The sequence below is a fragment of the Simochromis diagramma genome, unplaced genomic scaffold, assembly GCF_900408965.1.
Source record: "Simochromis diagramma unplaced genomic scaffold, fSimDia1.1 OVJJ01000733.1, whole genome shotgun sequence".
Lineage (NCBI taxonomy): Eukaryota > Metazoa > Chordata > Actinopteri > Cichliformes > Cichlidae > Simochromis > Simochromis diagramma.
In genome coordinates, this window is record NW_024387501.1 from 266,818 (window position 1) to 284,625 (window position 17,808).

General features: G+C 43.2%; 1 protein-coding gene across 1 annotated transcript in view; it reads right to left on the minus strand.

Moving 5' to 3' along the window:
* The window catches only part of LOC120725707 (protein mono-ADP-ribosyltransferase PARP4-like), a 44,992-nt gene that overhangs the window by 15,351 nt on the left and 11,833 nt on the right, over nucleotides 1-17,808 (minus strand). Inside the window, exons 11-25 of the mRNA XM_040018677.1 lie at nucleotides 15,622-15,720; nucleotides 14,844-15,027; nucleotides 14,530-14,671; nucleotides 13,546-13,688; nucleotides 13,319-13,450; nucleotides 12,656-12,742; nucleotides 12,255-12,419; nucleotides 12,128-12,174; nucleotides 11,872-11,953; nucleotides 10,892-11,029; nucleotides 10,615-10,804; nucleotides 10,268-10,338; nucleotides 5,527-5,714; nucleotides 4,997-5,096; nucleotides 4,719-4,886 (exon numbers count right to left, since the gene is read on the minus strand). Coding sequence (XP_039874611.1) covers nucleotides 4,719-4,886; nucleotides 4,997-5,096; nucleotides 5,527-5,714; nucleotides 10,268-10,338; nucleotides 10,615-10,804; nucleotides 10,892-11,029; nucleotides 11,872-11,953; nucleotides 12,128-12,174; nucleotides 12,255-12,419; nucleotides 12,656-12,742; nucleotides 13,319-13,450; nucleotides 13,546-13,688; nucleotides 14,530-14,671; nucleotides 14,844-15,027; nucleotides 15,622-15,720 — 1,936 coding nt within the window. The remainder of the gene's footprint in view (nucleotides 1-4,718; nucleotides 4,887-4,996; nucleotides 5,097-5,526; nucleotides 5,715-10,267; nucleotides 10,339-10,614; nucleotides 10,805-10,891; nucleotides 11,030-11,871; nucleotides 11,954-12,127; nucleotides 12,175-12,254; nucleotides 12,420-12,655; nucleotides 12,743-13,318; nucleotides 13,451-13,545; nucleotides 13,689-14,529; nucleotides 14,672-14,843; nucleotides 15,028-15,621; nucleotides 15,721-17,808) is intronic.

Sequence of the window (17,808 nt, forward strand, 5' to 3'; positions counted from 1 at the left end):
CACAGTTTCTAAGTCATCAGTCATACTGATGCAGATTAGTGTTAACTCATTTGTTCTTCCCCTCAGGCCACTCGCAGTTACTGTTCAGCTGGTAGAAATATAACCATGCCTGAAGTTTCAACCAAAGCATTACTAACCATAGAATGAAATTAGAGTGACAGAGTGAAATTAGGTACTGAAAATAAGTTAAAGATCCACTTCCAATGTCTGTGAAGGTTCTCAGTCATCCAGGTCATCGTAGTCTAAGGAGCTTGGAAAGAAAAGCAACTGGACTTCTTTAAGTTGCTTGAAGACGTTTCACCTCTCATCCAAGAAGCTTCTTCAGTTCTAAGGTCAAATGGTGGAGAGTCCCAGATTTAAACCCAGTGGGAGTTTCCCCCCACAGAGGGACAAAAGGACCCCCTGATGATCCTCTAATCGCCTGAGCCAAGGTGTGAAACTGGGTGTGGGTCCCAATCAGCCAGAGTTTTCGGTGAGCTCATTGTGAAACCTGGCCCCACCCTATCACGTGATTTCCTGAGGTCAGATGGCCCAGGATGTGAGTGGGCGTTAAGGCGTCTGAGAAGGATCTCAAACTGGATTATAGATGGCAGACAGTTGGTTTCATAAGCCCCGCCCTCTGTTCAAAGCTGGTCGCTCACAGTGGATGTAAATGGCTTCTTTCACTCCTCTTTCAAACCATCTGTCCTCTGTCCAAAACGTGAACACTGGCATCCTCAAAGAGTGACCTTTGACCTTTAGATGCAGATGGATCGCCAAGTCTTGTCCCGTGGCGGTGGCTCTTCTGTGTTGTGGCGTGCGTTATGAAGTTGCTGTTTGGTCTCTCCAATGCATACCCTGTACAGCAAACACTACAGTGTTAAGCCATTGTTGGAAACTGGAATTGGCTGGGCCGCGCTATGAATTCTGGGATATGGCGGGCCACGAAGGATACACCGACCCATTCTTGAAATCTGGGGAAAAGGAGGACGCATTTGTCGGCCGGATTCAGAGGGGTCTACGAATTCGGACAGCCTTTGCTGCGTCGCTGTGATGTTAAAAGGTCTACAAATGCAGCCTCAGGAGGATGCAGCCTATGTTTTGGGACACAGCTTATGCCACTTATTTATGTGCGAATGCTTAATAATGAAGAACATTAAAACATTACTGTTGGCCACATGTCAGCAAAGTTATGTGACATTAGTGATGTTTGTACTAACTTGGTTTTAAAGCCTTTACTTTAAAATATACGCCGTTCAATAGTCGACTTTAATCTCACAGAGAATCTGATGATTTTGTGAGTAATTAAAGTCAGTCATATATCCACAAACACAACAGGCTGAAAGTCAGTGATGCTGCTCGGTTTGCAGTCCTGAATATCACGGCACAAGCAGGATTCACTGCACTGTTAATGTTAGCTATGTTATATTGCTGCCTCTGTTCGGTGGTGTCGAGCCAAACGGACTTTAACGTGTGTTTGAACGAGCTGACGGTTCACTCGTTAAGCTGAAAGAAAGATGCTTTAATCACAGCAGTCACACATGTGTCCACTGCACCATCTGGGAACTCTTCTTGTTTAGCACTCGTAATAACACAAACACTAAATCCTCCTTCTCTGGTGCTGTTGTGTAGCAGTGTGTACACCTGAGACTGCCACCTGTCTGTCTGTCCTGCACTCTCTCTCTTTTTCTTTCTCTCTGATTGTGGAATAAAAGTATGAACATGTGTTTATAAGTTACACTTGTGTTTGAATCCTGCAGCTTATCACACATTTGATTTCCATGTGTGACGACTGCAAGTGTCCAGAGTGAGGGCAGACTGAGGGACCCACTGCTGCACATCATCTGTGAGGCTTTGCACCCCTGATGATCCACCAGGACAAACTCAGCAGTGTGTGAGGAAGAGGAGGAGGAAGAGCCAGCAGCAGCTGACAGATGGAGAGAATAGACAGACTGTTCCCTGTTTGTGAAGGACTGCTAGGAAAGTTTAACATAACTGTCTGTCCTGAATCAGTCTTATTAGGTAATGTTCAAATAATGTTATCATCCCAGTGTTTTCAGTGTGGGAGAAACTACTCAGAGTACTCAGGGCCTTCAAGTTACACACTATGAAAGGCAGCAACAAGTTTAATGTTCAGAAACCTAAAGTATGTATCAGCAGCAGAATGGAGCTAAAAATAAATGTTGGTTTCAGTTCTATGAAGCTTTGAGTATTTTGGATCAGTAGCTGCTGTGTTTGTTGCATCATATTGCTGTAACTGTTTATATGCTTTATATATTCTGAGGTAAGTTGATATATAGTGTTACATCATATTCTATAAGGATGTTATGTGTTTGTATACTTTCTGCCCAGTTTGACCCATTTAGCAGAAGTCAGCCTGTTTAAGGCTCTGATATCTATTCTGTATGACTTAAAGCAGTTATGACATGGTCTGATTTTCTCAGCCAATAATGGAATATTTCATATATCAGTCTACTCTTCATTCTATCAGACACAGTTATCACAGCTCGTACATTTGCTTTTTACACATATATGTAAGCATTGAGCCAAATTCAGTACCAACATATTAAAAGAACAATATTTGTCTCTTATATATATAACACTATATATACACTGTCAAAGATACTTGTCTTTAAGTGAAGATTTAAGGTGACAGGAAATATAAATAACTGCAACTTGAATCTGTACTGAGGCTCAGTGTTTGGCACAGTTCAAGCTCACTGCTGTAATAACTAATAATGGTGAAAATGATAACTTTAATATATTCGCCATATTATATTTATATTACCAAGGTGAGATGAGTCTCATGAACAACATTAGCTAGTAAACAGCTAATCTTAAAACTACAGTTGGATACAGAAATGAAGCCCAACAATCATGTTTTACAGCATCGGGGTCTCAGCCTCAGATACTTATCAAATCAAAACATCTCATAAAACAACAAACAAACAACCAACAAACAAGTCTTCTTGTTAAGCTTGTGTGTCCTGAGTCTGAGTTTCGCTCTGTGTGTTTCCTGTTTTATTTTGATAGTCCTTGTCCGACGTCAGTGTTTCCACTTTAGCCAAGATAAAGCTGCCTCTTTCAGTTCACCCTGGTGTCTGTGAGTCCTGCGTTTGGGTCCAATCCTGTCTGCCACACAGCAAATCACAACACTGCCGATCATATTCTCACTTGTTACATGGACATTTTTAGCAGCAGCAAAACGTAGTTTGTACATTTCTAAATGTAAGATGGCGTCGCATGAACAACACGAGGCTCAGTGTCCCTCCAGAATCTGCCATTTAGCGGGTTGTTTTAATCTATTTTTGACCGGATTCTTCATCCAGAATTGCTGTGCATTGCTGACCTACAGCAGACAAGACCTTCTGGACATTTGGACTCATAACTCCAACAGTTTTATCGCCGATCTCAGACTCATCCCAGAGATCTCCAGAACACCGGAGGTTGGTTGAACAACAGCTGCCCGGACAATATGCTACTGAGTTAGCAGGACGCTACACACACCGAGCCGACAGGCTAGCAGATGACTCCGGCAAGACCAGAGGTGGAGGTTTGTGCACTTAAGAAAAACAAGAGCAGTCACGTGCTAAAAAATAAACCTTGGACTCAAACTTTGAAAGAAAATGGTGGCCGTTACAACTTATGTCTAAAGGCTGGAGCCGAACAACAACTCCCTGATAACGACTGTTTTGACTGTTCTTGTTTCCTGTTCTCATGCTGTCCTCCTGTAGCCCAGCATGAGCAGAGGTCTCTTTTTCTACTCTTGTACTTTCCCATTGTAGTGTACATTTCAGTGTTTTCCTGTAATGCAACCATTCTCCGACTTGTATCCCCATGTGATGTCTGTGTAGTGTGTGTAAGGTCGGGGGTGGTTTCATTCCACTGCAGGGCAACCTGCATGTGGCAAATAAAATTTGAACTTGAACTTGAAAATGTATAGTTTCATGCATCGGTTAAAACACTGGAGTCCAAGTAAAGGACGCCCAGCTGGAAAAACTTCACGCAAGTCGAGCTGCCCGAGATTCACAGAATTTACAGAAAATATTAAATTTTTGTGATTTATACCGTTGTCAGGACGATCGTGGCTCAAGAGTTGGGAGTTCGCCTTGTAATCGGAAGGTTGCCGGTTCGAGCCCCGGCTCCGACAGTCTCGGTCGTTGTGTCCTTGGGCAAGACACTTCACCCGTTGCCTACTGGTGGTGGTCAGAGGGCCCGGTGGCGCCAGTGTCCGGCAGCCTCGCCTCTGTCAGTGCGCCCCAGGGTGGCTGTGGCTACAATGTAGCTGCCATCACCAGTGTGTGAATGTGTGTGTGAATGGGTGGATGACTGAATATGTAAAGCGCTTTGGGGTCCTTAGGGACTAGTAAAGCGCTATATAAATACAGACCATTTACCATTTAAATGTCTTATATCGGGATATTAGATTTTTGTCATGTCACACAGCCCTACTACAGCCTGTATATACTTATAGTTATTGCATATTCATAACATACCTTCATACCGTGTACACTGTAACACACCCATAATAGACCCATTTTTGTAATATATCTTTATTATTGCTAATATATATTTTGTAATATACCTATATCATGGCTAAAGCACTTCTGCATGGATGCAAACTGCATTTCATGATATGTGCAATGACAATAAAGTTGAATTCTATTCTTTTCTATTCTAAAAGACAGAAAAGAAGGAAAAGGCAGGGCTGTGTTCAGCGCAGTAGAGAAACAGCTTACCTGAGTACAGTGTGGCACAAAGCCATAAACCAGAGTGTGACAGTCATTGAACAGAGCATGCAGCTGCTTGGGAGCCTGCAGAGGTGGACTTGTTGGGCTGAACTGCTGCCACTTGACAGACACTGAACTGCAGCCAGGAGATGCCATACGCTTCAGCTGACAGGCCACCTGTAAACAAAACAGAGAAAATTTTGGATTTTATTTACGATCTTCTTATAACGAATCAACAACTGAATAACAACAATTAACAGCTGCTTATGTATGACATGAGCGCTCACCTTCTCTGCCCAGTTGTGTTTGGTTTTTGTGTCGAAGAACTCATAGGCTCCGCCCCCTGCTTGAGCCAGGGCTCTCAGCATGTGTTGGTTGGCCATCGTGCTAAAATCATCAGACACATAGATATACTTTATACATATTTAAAAGATCAAATGGATCAAATCAAGAAGAAGCTTAGTGTGCAGAGCATCACAGAGTCCATTACAATGATCCGTGTTGTTAATGTTGACATTCAGGCCTTCTGCTTTGTAAATTCACGTCTCTTACTGGTGACTGTACCGTTTAAACAGCAGGACACACTTTAATACGACAGTATACAGCTGTGGGCAAAAGTTTACAAACTGTGTACCCACGTCTTGTTTTTTAAGCTCATTAAAGATGTAAACTGTATAATAATCTTGGAAAAAGAGCAGTTCAGAGAACTCATGAAAGCCTACTGTTACCATGACGATCATGTTCATGATAAATGGATGTAAACTTGTGCCCACAGCTGTAGGACGACACATTTTCCCACTCAGAACCCTTTTCAGACCTGAGGCCACAGGTGAAGAGGCGACTGTGCTGAGCATCGTCTCTGAGCAGCTTCAAGGTGAGCTCTGTGTTCTGGATGTGGCCGTCCGACAGCAGCAGCAGGTTCCTGATGCCGCGCGATGGAGGCAGCAGGCTGAGCGCTCGCAGGGGACGCCACAGCTCAGTGCCTCCCCCTAATGGAGCGGAGTGCTAATAGGAAAGACAAGAATCGAGCTTTTTCAAAACTCTCTGTTGAGTTTGGCTTTAAACACAACATTACCCTAAGTAAGCTAATGCATTTTTTGTATGTTTATTTTTCTGTATGTTGTGTTTTTGGTGGTTTTCTTTCCTTTTGTCCTCCTCCTTCCTGTGTGTGTGGTCATACGCGCTCCGGGGTACTTTGGGTCACTGAAGGGACTGCGACACCTGCCGCTCGTTAGCAGCTGCAGCTGATGGCCTCATCAAGAGAGTCCTTTTTAAGAAGGGGGCGGAGCTCCAGTCAGCACGGGACTATACCATTTCAAACCTGTAAAGTACCTCCGTTGATGAGCGTTTATGTGAACGACATCACTACTGTGGGTTTCCTGCTGAGCTATGTGTGTTTTGTGCCACCAGGAGTCGGTAGTGTCGTCTCGAGGGGAAACCATGGAGCGCAATCGGGTTTTGTCACCTCTTCGCTGTTTATGGACACGTGTGTCGGATTCACAGAGGAATTGCCACGGGAGCCACAGTGCTGCATTTGTACATGTTGTTTTTTCCACTCACTATAAATAAATCCCATCCTTCACTTCACACACAGGTAGTGTGTAGTGAGCTTTTTGGACATTACAAAAATAATTCAAATTGTAACCGTGCTGAGGGCAAGTACCAGCTTTGAGCCGTTTGGTTTGGGCAGTCCGGGCGAGGAGGATGCGGCTGCCTCCCTGGCAAGGTTATTATTGTTAACGAAAACTAACGAAATAACGAAAACTAGAAGTGAAAAAACATTTTCGTTAACGGAAATAAAAATAAAAACAAAAAAGGAAAACTAACTAAAACTGTAATGAGTGTTCACAAAACTAACTAAAATTAACTGAATTTATAGCAAAAATGTGTTTCGTTTTCATTGATGTGTGCGTGTCCTACAATAGTCAAGGGTGAAAATGAAGTTTAGTTTCCAGATTTTTGTCTTGCTGTGTCTCATTATGCCAGCAGGTGGCAGCACGTTAGTCGAGTCGTCTGTGTTACTGCTCCGTCCACGCGCAGAATCATGTCAGGAAAAGTTGGGAGAAAGCGCCAGAGTCCGATTTGGGATTACTTTGAATATGACTGTGTTTTGGATAAAGCAAGTGTCTTGTAGTGGAAAGAGACAAATTATGAGGGACATTTCTAAAGGGAAAAAAATCCCACAAACCTTAAAGTGCACTTGAAAAGCTCACACAAGAAGGCTAACCTAGCTTACCTTGAGAAGGGAGCACACTCAACCCTCATCCCCAGAAAACAGAAGCTAACCCCAGGCAAGGCAGCGTGATGCATCCCGAGACAACAGGACGGGGACATCTACATAACTGTGTGAGTCAATTGCCTTCACAAAGTTTATCAATTCACTTGAACCAAAATTACGAACACCCGGTGCTGCAAGAGTTAATAGTCTCATTGGGGCCAAGATATACATTTTATAGTTGCCTGGTATCAATGGTTGTTCATCTGCCTTTATTTATTTATTTATTTAAAGAACCCATAGGTGGGAATGTGAGTTGTCTGTCTCTGCGTGTTAGCCCTGCGACAGACAGGCGACCTGTGCAGGGTATGGTAGCTGGAAGAGCAACATACCCAAGGATAAGCAGAAGAGCATGACTGATATGATTAAACTGGGATTTTGTTGCACTTAATTATTGCAAACACAACTAAAACTATAACTGAAACTAATCAAAACTAAACTGAAACTAAGGATTTTCAAAAAAATAAAAACTAAACTAAACTAGCAAACAATTGGTAAAAACTAATTAAAACTGATATAAAATTGAAAATCTGAAGTCAAAACTAAATACAAATAAAAACTAATGAAAACTGCAAAACTATTAAAACCCTGCTCCCTGGGAGCTCTTGTTGCCTGGTTTTTCTTCATAGGCGGACAGTTTCCCCACCGTCGTTTGCTGCTCACTTGTTGGACCCTCCACTTCAGGGAAGAAGGCTTCCTCGCCATCGGCACCCTACCCCATCTTTTCTCACTCCCTCAACGTCTGCTGAGTCAGCAGACAAAGGACCAGCAGTGCTAGTCAGCACAGTGAGTAACTCAGACTCCACCATAGTTGTAACGCCACTTGCTATTAACAAGATGAAGGCCGTTTCTTCCCCACTAACTAGCAATGCTAAGCCAGCTGAAAGTAGAGAGAAAGGTTTTGTCTAACCTGTCCACTGTGGGTTTCTCTGGGCCAGTGGGCCTGGAGACTGTTAGTTCACTGTCAGCCGTCCCTGTAGTTGCTAATTGTAAAGCTGTTGTGAGTAACCGAGGCATTTTGTCATTACCTGCTGAAACAGTGACTATTCATTCTGGGCAGGAGTGTTCAGGGAGTGATGGAAACTATTTTTCTTGTGCTCATTCTGAGCCTGGAGTGTTTAAACTAGAGCCCATTAACAGGCTGTGCATTCTCAGACTGTTTGTGTGGCTGTTAATCAGGCTGCTTTAAAGGTAGTAACTGAGGCTGAACATGGTTCTGGAACAACCGCCTTCGACCTTGGCGAGGGGATCAAGTGAGCTAATTCAGCGGACTGTGTAGCTTTTTTAGTGGACTTTGAAATCGCAGGTGCTGAATTAGAGCACTCTGATTTAGGGAACGCTGAGTTGTGGCCAGAGCACTCAGAGCTGCCAGCTCAGCATGAAACTCAGATATTTGCTCAGTCAGCTGCTCAACTTCACCCATAAACGTCACTACAGTCAGTAGCTCAGTTTCCTGCGTTGCCAAGAGCTCAGTCCCGGTCTTTTGCTCCTTACATCAAGATTCAAGGCTCTTTATTTGTTATATGCAGAGTCATACGAGTGCAACACAGTGAAATGTGTCCTGAACTCTCCTTTGACTGTGCAAAAAGACAATATATACAATAAATAAATTAAATAGAAAAAATGTGGAAATTTTAAATTCAAAATCTGAAAATGTACATTGTGTGAATACAATGTTAAAGTGTCTTGTGCCATATTAGCACCCCAGTGTATTGTCACAGCAGTGCAAGTAAACAAGTGACCCGAGTAGTGTAAATGTACAAAGTAATATGCACAGTAGTGCTACTCACAAATGGCACCCTTACAAACTACTACTACTACTGCAGCATCTCAGCGAGGATGACCCAGATCGGCCACAGAATTTGCAGAATGGGCAAAACAAAAACTGGAACAGGACCCTCAGTTCACGCAGAAGATTTTGTTCAGTGATGAGGCAAACTTTTATGTGAATGGTGACGTTAACAAACAAAACCACCGCTATTGGTCTGACACTAACCCACATTGGATGGATCCCTCCAAGACTGTTGGACCAACAAAAGTGATGGTTTGGTGTGGTATATGGGGTACAACGATAGTGGGTCCATTCTTCATCAATGGAAACCTCAAGGCCACTGGATATTTGAAATTGCTACATGATGATGTGTTTCCCTCTTTATGCACTGAAGCTGGCACGTTCCCTGAGTTTTTCGAGCAAGATGGTGCACCACCACATTATGGGTGCCAGGTCCGAGCATTCCTAGACAAACAGTTTCTGGAAAGTGGATTGGTCGTCGTGGGCCAGTTGAATGGCCCCCAAGGTCTCCCGATCTGACCCCTTTAGACTTTTATCTTTGGGGTCATCTGAAGGCAATTGTCTATGGTGTGAAGATACGAGATGTGCAGCAGCTGAAACTACAGATACTGGATGCCTGTGCTGGCATTTCTCCTGCGGTGTTGCTATCAGTGTGTGAAGAGTGGAAGAAGAGGGTTGCATTGACAATCCAACACAATGGGCAGCACATTGAACACATTTTATAAGTGGTCAGAAACTTGTAAGTAACTCATGAAAGAATAAAGTTACGTTGAAACCAAGCACACCATTGTTTTTCTTGTGACATTACCAATAAGTTTGATGTGTCACAAGTTAAGTTTCCAGTCACCTTCTTCACTCACTATGTGTTAACAGACCTCTCTGCACTGAATCATATCTGTTATTAACCTCTGTCTCTCTTCCACAGCATGTCTTTATCCTGTCTTCCTTCTCTCACCCCAACCAATCACAGCAGATGGCCCCGCCCCTCCCTGAGCCTGGTTCTGCTGGAGGTTTCTTCCTGTTAAAAGGGAGTTTTTCCTTCCCACTGTCGCCAAAGTGCTCAAAGGGGGTCATATGATTGTTGGCTTTTTCTCTGTATCTACTGTACAACATAAAGCGCCTTGAGGGACTTTTGTTGTGATTTGGCGCTATATAAATAAAACTGAATTGAAGATTTTCAGAACAGTTGACCTCTGACCTTGAGATCATGGTCACTAAGATTCAAACATGTCTGACACTGTTGGTAGATACACCTATAGTAAGAATTTGAAAATCCTACATGGCTTTGTTCTCAAGTTATCACATTCACAAACTTGGGTGGTGACAAAACCCCATCAGCCTTTTAGGGCTGAGGTGAAAGAAGGGCTTTTTCTGGATCATGTTAGCTAGTGTTAGCGTACCTGCTAAGATAAGAATAGAACAAATAGAGCAGCATGCAGCCATGCTACTCAGTACCCGGAGCTATAAGAGCACAGCAGATTTATAACTGACCTTGATGAATCTCTGGGCTTCTTCATAAACTTCACCAAGTGGCGTCACTGTTAGGAAAGCTTCTGTGTGATCTGAAAGGCAAACACAGTAAAAGTTAAGAAAGCTACCACTGGCTACAGCAAGCATTTGCGGGGTTTCCTCAGTAATATGTGATTAACAGCTTCATCCAAGTATTGTGTGGGAAAAATGCAAATATGACAAACTGTAAATGAAACTCTTGTGAGTGACATACGTTTGCTCACAGAAAGACGTGCTGCTCTTGTTATTCACATCCTTCAGGTTGACTTGAGCTAACACTTTTTAAATGTTAGCCTAAAAGCTGCCTCAGGCTGGAAGTACAAACCGACCTGTTCCAAACAAAACGACATTGAGTCTCAGGCTGCGATCCAGGCTTTTGAGAATCTGCAGGGCGATTATGCGGGCCGAGCGGAGAGACTCTCCCTTCATGGACTCGGATGTGTCCAACAGCAGGATGACTTCATCTGCATCTGAACTGGAGCTGACCTCAAAGTCTGGATAGAAAACCAACATGCAGGCCTAAAGGGACGTAAAGGAGATGGCTGAACAAAAAAGCAGCATTTTTAGAGTGACAGGAGGAGAAGACAAAGAGAGCGACAGACAAACCTGGCTGTCCTTGTCAGGGTGTTTCTCCACCCACATCCTGGGCAGGTGGACGTCAGACAGCATGATGGACAGCTGGAATCCATCTGGACCCATGATCTGTCCTGGCAGCACGCTCACCACTGCCTTACAGTCGGTTTTCTACATGACCACAAACATTAAAGAGCAAAAAATGATTGGTTTGCATGCAATAAATCCATATTTGTAAACAGCAGTTTGGTTTAAACTTTGAGGTAAAACAGCAAAACAATTAGTGGTATGGTCCACCCAGCCTTCCTTTGACTGGACACAGACAACAGGTCAAATAGAAATGATTTCCAACTAAAATAGAGTTACATTAAACAAATATTAACAATCGAAATCTTTAAATAGAATGAATGACGGTGTTTTGGAAAGCTGTAAATAAAGAACAAACGGCATCAAGTATAATAATGATTGTAATTATTATTGTTATTAATAGTAGCAGAATTAATTTTAACGACTTCTGATTCAATTCCAAATGCAGCCAGGTTGTCATTTGTTCACATGCTCGATCAGAGGGACTTAAATCCCAAAAGATTTGGATCGTACGTAACTAATAATAATCTGCATGAACAGTTGCAGTCTGGTTTTCGCCGTCCCACAGCACTGAAACTGCGCTGATAAAAGTAACCAATGATCTTCTCGTGGCAGCTGACTATGGTTTACTCTCCATTCTTATTCTTCTCGATCTGACTGCTGCTTTTGATACTATTTCTCACTCAATTCTCCTCAGTAGGCTCGCCTCCATCGGTCTCTCCCATATCCCACTAGCCAGGTTTAGATCACCCAGTTTATTCGACTTAAATCCTTCACTTCTCAGCCCTTTCCTCTGGTTGCAGGCGTGCAGGGATCTGTCCTGGGGCCTCTTCTTTTCATTATCTACAGTCTTCCACTTGGACACATTTTTTGTAAATAAAATATTCAGTTTCACTGCTTAAATGTAAAATAAAAAGCCAAATGACCTTCATCTTGATTTGGTGAGTGATACATTGCAGGCTGGAGATCTCATAGGGCATTTCAGCTGACAGGTCCAAGGTGAACTCTCTGAGAGAAAAGGAACAGTGATTGAACAACCCCAAACCAAAAACATGACGATACACGAAATAATGAAGCTGTAAATACTGCAAAGCTGTTGTTCAGTTCTTAACAGTTTGGAGGTGGATATGAGCAGACGAGGTTCACGCTGACTGGTTAACAGAAATGCTTCATTTCGCTCACCTCACACTCGCAGCTTCATCAGTTACACACACCTTCTCCACACTAACCTGTGGAGTGACGTTTAAAGTCATATTTGTCATCAAAGCAAAGTCTGATTCAATCATGAGCTGGACAGGATCTCTGTTACCTGTGTGGTCTGGTTGAGGGCTGCACTCTCCTGCCACGGAGCCACGCTGCCGGGCAGGGAGAAGAGAATTGTGCCGTCCCGGATGATCAGCTCGGAGACAAAGGTCACTTTGATGAGGACAGTTGCACCAGGGGGCAGGTTACCCACACTGATGGTGAACACATCCTGCAGTGAGGATACAGACCATGTCACAACCAGTGGCGGCTAAAAGGGCCTACATAACACCAGGAGACGCTAAACAGCTCTGGACCCGCATGATGACCGTGTGTGTGTGTGTGTGTGTGTGTGTGTGTGTGTGTGTGTGTGTGTGTGTGTGTGTGCGTGCGTGCGTGCGTGCGTGCGTGCGTGCGTGCGTGCGTGCGTGCGTGCGTGCGTGTGTGTGTGCGTGCGCTTAGACGTACAGGTGCATCCTGGTCCATGAGATAAGCTCCATGTCCTTTCTCAATAGCCTGTTTGTACTCCTTGCGAGCTTTTTCTTTCTCCTTCACCTGAGAAACAAACATCCATTGGTTTGCTCACGTTGTGTTGAACAGCACAGGCTTTATATACACGATAGACGTAGACCCTCAAACTGAGCAGCTTTACTATTCATCGTTCATCTTTTGAATCCAAATGTCACGAGCACAGGGCTATGACTGAAATGAGAGAACCCACGTGCTTATTGGTCAACAAATTGTGACTCACAAATCATTAGCCAATGAGCTCATGAGAACTTCAATGTCCAAAATAAACCTAAATGTTGCATTTGATAGATCAAACTAGCAAAAGAGCGAGTGAGCTGAAGGGTGATGTAGTCACAGCCTGAAGTCTTTTACAAACCCGGCTGCTTCAAGGCTCGTTGATGTTGGCAGAACTTTGTGGAAAACACTAAAGAATGCTTTTCTACTCCCTCCAGCGTCAGAGTACTGGGCTTTATCAACAGACTGCTGGGCTTTGACAACAACAACAGGAATAATAAAAGATCCTGTTATGCTTTGGTCAGATTTTCACAGACAGACAGACAGACAGAGTGAGTTTGACAAACTTTCAGACGGTGAACTAGTATTTGAATAACGCTCCGTTACCTGTCCCACGACATGCTTCCCGTTGATGAAAGCTTCAAACCCACACACTGCAGCTGAATCATCTAGAGGGAAAACATACTTTGCCTCAATGGGCACTGAGCTCAGATTTGTGTATTTCTGGAAGATGATGACCTAACAAGGAGACAGACGATCACATCAAATGTCAAATCGTATGTCAGCAAGCTAACAATGAAAAACACTGAAAAGACTCGATGTGCCACCGTTACCTGCGAAAGCAGATCCATCAGTTTACACTTCACATGAACGGCCTGCAGAGGGAGCTGCTGACCAGTGCTGTCCAACAGTCCGGCGGTCACCTCTTCCAAGGGGTTTTTACTGCTTTCAAACATATCATCGCCTAAACTGAGCTCTACACACAGAAACAAGAGACAAAACAGTGCAGAATGACGTGGTTAGCTTCATTTCTATCTTTCAGCTTCATAATTATAATTCGCACATAGCAGACCGTGCTGACAAAGGATTTCCACTAATCTCATAGCTGTTCAGAGACTGTCAGTCCCATCCTGACCAATAAACACAGTCCTCTCACATAGACGAAGCCACCGGAGCAGGATCTTGACACTTCTTTAGACTCAGCCTGCATGGCAACAAACCTGTAGCTGAGGGCCACAACCAACATCCTGGACGTACAAACAAACACTTTGAAGAGCTTGACAAAAAACTGTTGTTGTGTAGTTTCACCAACTCTACATGCAAAGGTTTTGTGTCTTTCTACGATAAACTAAAACGTGCTTTGAGTAAAGATGTCCATCTGTAAATTATAAGCTGCATCTAATGAATGACATCACTGTTTACCTTTAAAGACAGCTGTGCAGCAGTGCTTGCTCCACTACATGTTATATCTGGTGGTGTTACTGGTTAACCCCACTTGGATCAGTCTGGGCTTAATGTGAGTAGATGCAAGTATGGAGTGTCATAATCCTGGGTGGCTTCCTTTTGGAGTTTTCAGACCTATGAACTTGATCTTGAGGTCAAGGGTCACTGATGATTTTTAGCACTTGAGGTTCAAATTTCATTCTCAGCTTACTGGAATTATAAACTTAGTGACGATGCTACCACATGAGCCTTTTACTGCTGAGGGGTAAAAACGTATGAAAGCTCAACTTCAACCACTAAGCTGAGCGCACTGTACTCTCACGTTCATTGCCATAAATAAGAGCCGATCAAAGGCGCAGGTGTCCAGTGCTCACCTTCAGCAGAACAAGGAAGACAGAGCTCAGGTGACATGTCCACGGCAGGAGTGAAGGCCTTTAGCTGGTCTCCTTGGATGCTGAACTGAACCACATACTTGAGTTTCACCTGATCAGGACTGTATACCACATACTCATCATCCTGGAAGACACAAGAGTGGATGTATGTTTGTGTGCGTTAGTGAAGTGAACCTAGTGTGACAACAGTTAAATATTCAGCAAAGAACAATAATTCAGCTTATGGGCAGTAAGTGTTTTCTTCTGTCTGTTTATCTGTCCATGTGCATGTAAACGCTCACACAGTCCTACTGTACCTCAAACTCAGAGGGAGTGTTTGGAGCGCGGCGGACTCCGCGCACGCTGTCGTATCCGTCGGGAGCCTGCTTCAGCAGGACGTCCGTCCTGTAGACCTGCCTGCAACGTCCCAACGCAACGTCACACACCAACAACAACCGGGAGCCATCCGTCACGCCGGGCTTGGAGTATTTCAGACTGGTGCTGTGGATGGAAAACGTGACTGTGTTGCTGCCATCTTGGTTCAGAGATATCAAAACTCCAATAATAACAAGTGAAATCATTTAGCTTTTATTACTGCAGGTCAGTGTTTGCTTTACATTCAGAGGAAACTCTACAACCAGAGGACTGAAAACACTCCACAGCGTATGAACCTCACAGTCCTTCGTAGGGAACCAAGGAGAAGATGCTGAGGCGTGCAGATTACAAAAGATCACGTTAAAATAAGTGGCAACAAGTCTCATGATCTTATTCAAATTGGAACGTTTTGGTTCAAAGCGTTGCCGATGCGCACGGAGTCAGGGGAGAGGTGCAACACGGAGTTCAGCCAGTGGTGTTGGGAATCAAAATCAATGGAATCATCAGATTTGTGTCCAGATTGTAACACAAAACGGGAACACGTCTCTCGTCCTTGAACTAGTTCTTCATACTTGCCTTATGTCGTATTCCCACCAACGTTTGCACACTTTTCACTCAATGGCAAAATGTCAATGAATGAGGGGCGGCTCAAGACTTTTGCACAGCAGCGTGTGTCTCAGACACACAAAGAAACTGGTCAAATCGAGATTTTCGACTAACCTCAGGGAATCACTAAAGTAGATCCCACCGCCCAGTTTGCCGACGTCGGTTCTTTCTATGCCGTGGTGCTCGACTCCCACACGGGGCAGCAGCAGGCCACTGAAGAGGAGGACACAAACACAGCTGCTGTTTCACTACAGACATTAAAGACACACAATTATAAATCCAATCGCTATATAAATCCAATCCATTATTATTATTATTATTAATTCATATGAAATTAAAGATATCGTTATGTTAATAAAGGAGGTCTGCTCAAATCGAGCTAAATGATTGGACGGCGTTTCCTAATACAGATGGACACAAGACGTACAGCCAGAGCCAAGGCCAAGTCAGTCAGCTGATCTTAACCCAGCTGAGCGTTTCATTGGCTGAAGACTTTGGCTCACAAACAAACAGCGATTGAAAGCTGCTGCAGTAAAGGCACAGCATGACAAAGGAGGAGGCTCCGTATCCGGTGATGTCCATGAATTCAACACTTCAGGCTGTCAGTGCCAGAAAAGGCTTTTCAACAATTACTTTCACTTGTTTCGTTTGTCCAATGACGTCTGAGCCCCTGAAATGATGAGATTGTGTTCCTCACATCTTTTTGTTCCACCCTCTGAATGAAAGCTGAAAGTCTGAACTTCATTACAAATTCATTGTGATAAAAAACCGAACCCGTCTCTGTCCAAATATTTATGGACATAATGTTTATTTAAAGTGAAAGAATAAGAGAGAGGACAGTGAAAAGACGACATGTTTCAAAGTGATGTGATAAACACATCGTGCACATCTGTATACATGATAAATGTGAAACCACTAACAACATTTTCAGGTGACTGTTGTTGTGATTTGGGGCTGTAGAAATAAAGCACTAAACATCCAGAGACACTGTGTCTGGCTGAAATCCACCTGGCCAGTCAGTGTCCTTAACCCTTTAAGACCTACCATACAACCAAGTCCGCCAGAGCTTATATTATATTTTTACATGCTGTGGAGCCATTTTTGGGAGCATTGTCAATACAACCATTATAGCCCAAATTTTAATAACATGTCTGCATTAAGTGCATAGTAATTACATAAATTGCAAAAAAGTGCAATAAACTACAAAAAAATTGAAAATCGTTTTTGTTTTTTTAACATATATTTCTAGTTAGAGAAATTTAAGAGGCTTATCCCTCAAAACTGTAAATACAAAAAAGTTGCACAAACTAGTTTCCCACCACAGGAAATTTATTTTGAGTGTCTTCATAGTTTTATTTTTGAAATATCCCAATTTCTATACACTGCAGGAAAAACGAAAATAAATATTATAATGCAAATTTGCAAAAAAAACAGCATGTGCATCAAAATAAACTATTTCCAGCAGTGCAATATGAGTCCTCAGCATCCCAGAAATGACACAGAAAGTCATAAAGTCAAACATAACTTTTAAAAACACCAGTATAGGCTCATAAGGCCCTGATGGTAAAACAAACTACATTTCCGCGAAAAATGGCGTCACTTCCGGTTTCGGGCAGGACATGCGGTCATGTGATAGTTCACGCTGATGGACGTAGGAAGTGTTACAAACAGCTGATCGGATCGGCAAAGCGAGTTTCTGGAATATTATGTTTTTGTTGCTGCAAGTGCTTTTTATGCAGTTTTTGCAAAGCTATATGTGGAAGGAAACTGTGACCGAGGACAAGCTGATGGCATAAGATGTAAGTACAACTCCTCCGGTTTCATATGCAAAAAAAATTATTGCGCTAGCTCACGTGGTTGCAGAGCTACCGGGATTTAAAAATAGTTACGCAAAACAGAGCGTACCCACTCCAACCGGCTCTAAAGGGTTAAAGACAAATCACAGTTTCCTCTAACTGGTTAAAAAGCGAGACATGTCTCACAACAGACAACAAACCTTTGGTGTGACCCAAAGTGTCACAGTCCTGGGTCATGTGTTTTGATTTTGGTATAATTATTGAGCTTTGATTTCATCGTGGTTTATCATTACCAGTCTTTTGGTTTATGGTTCTGTATTTCGAGCTCTAGTAGTTCTTTGTTCTGTAATTTTAGTCCTTAAGTTTTGTTTTTGTGTTTCCTGTTTTATTTTGATAGTCCCTGTCCTGTGTGCAGCGTGTTGGTTTTGTTTCTGTTGTCTCGTTAGGTCTGATTTGTCCCAGCTGTGTTTCCCTCTGCCATTCCCCGATTGCTCCGGTGTTTATT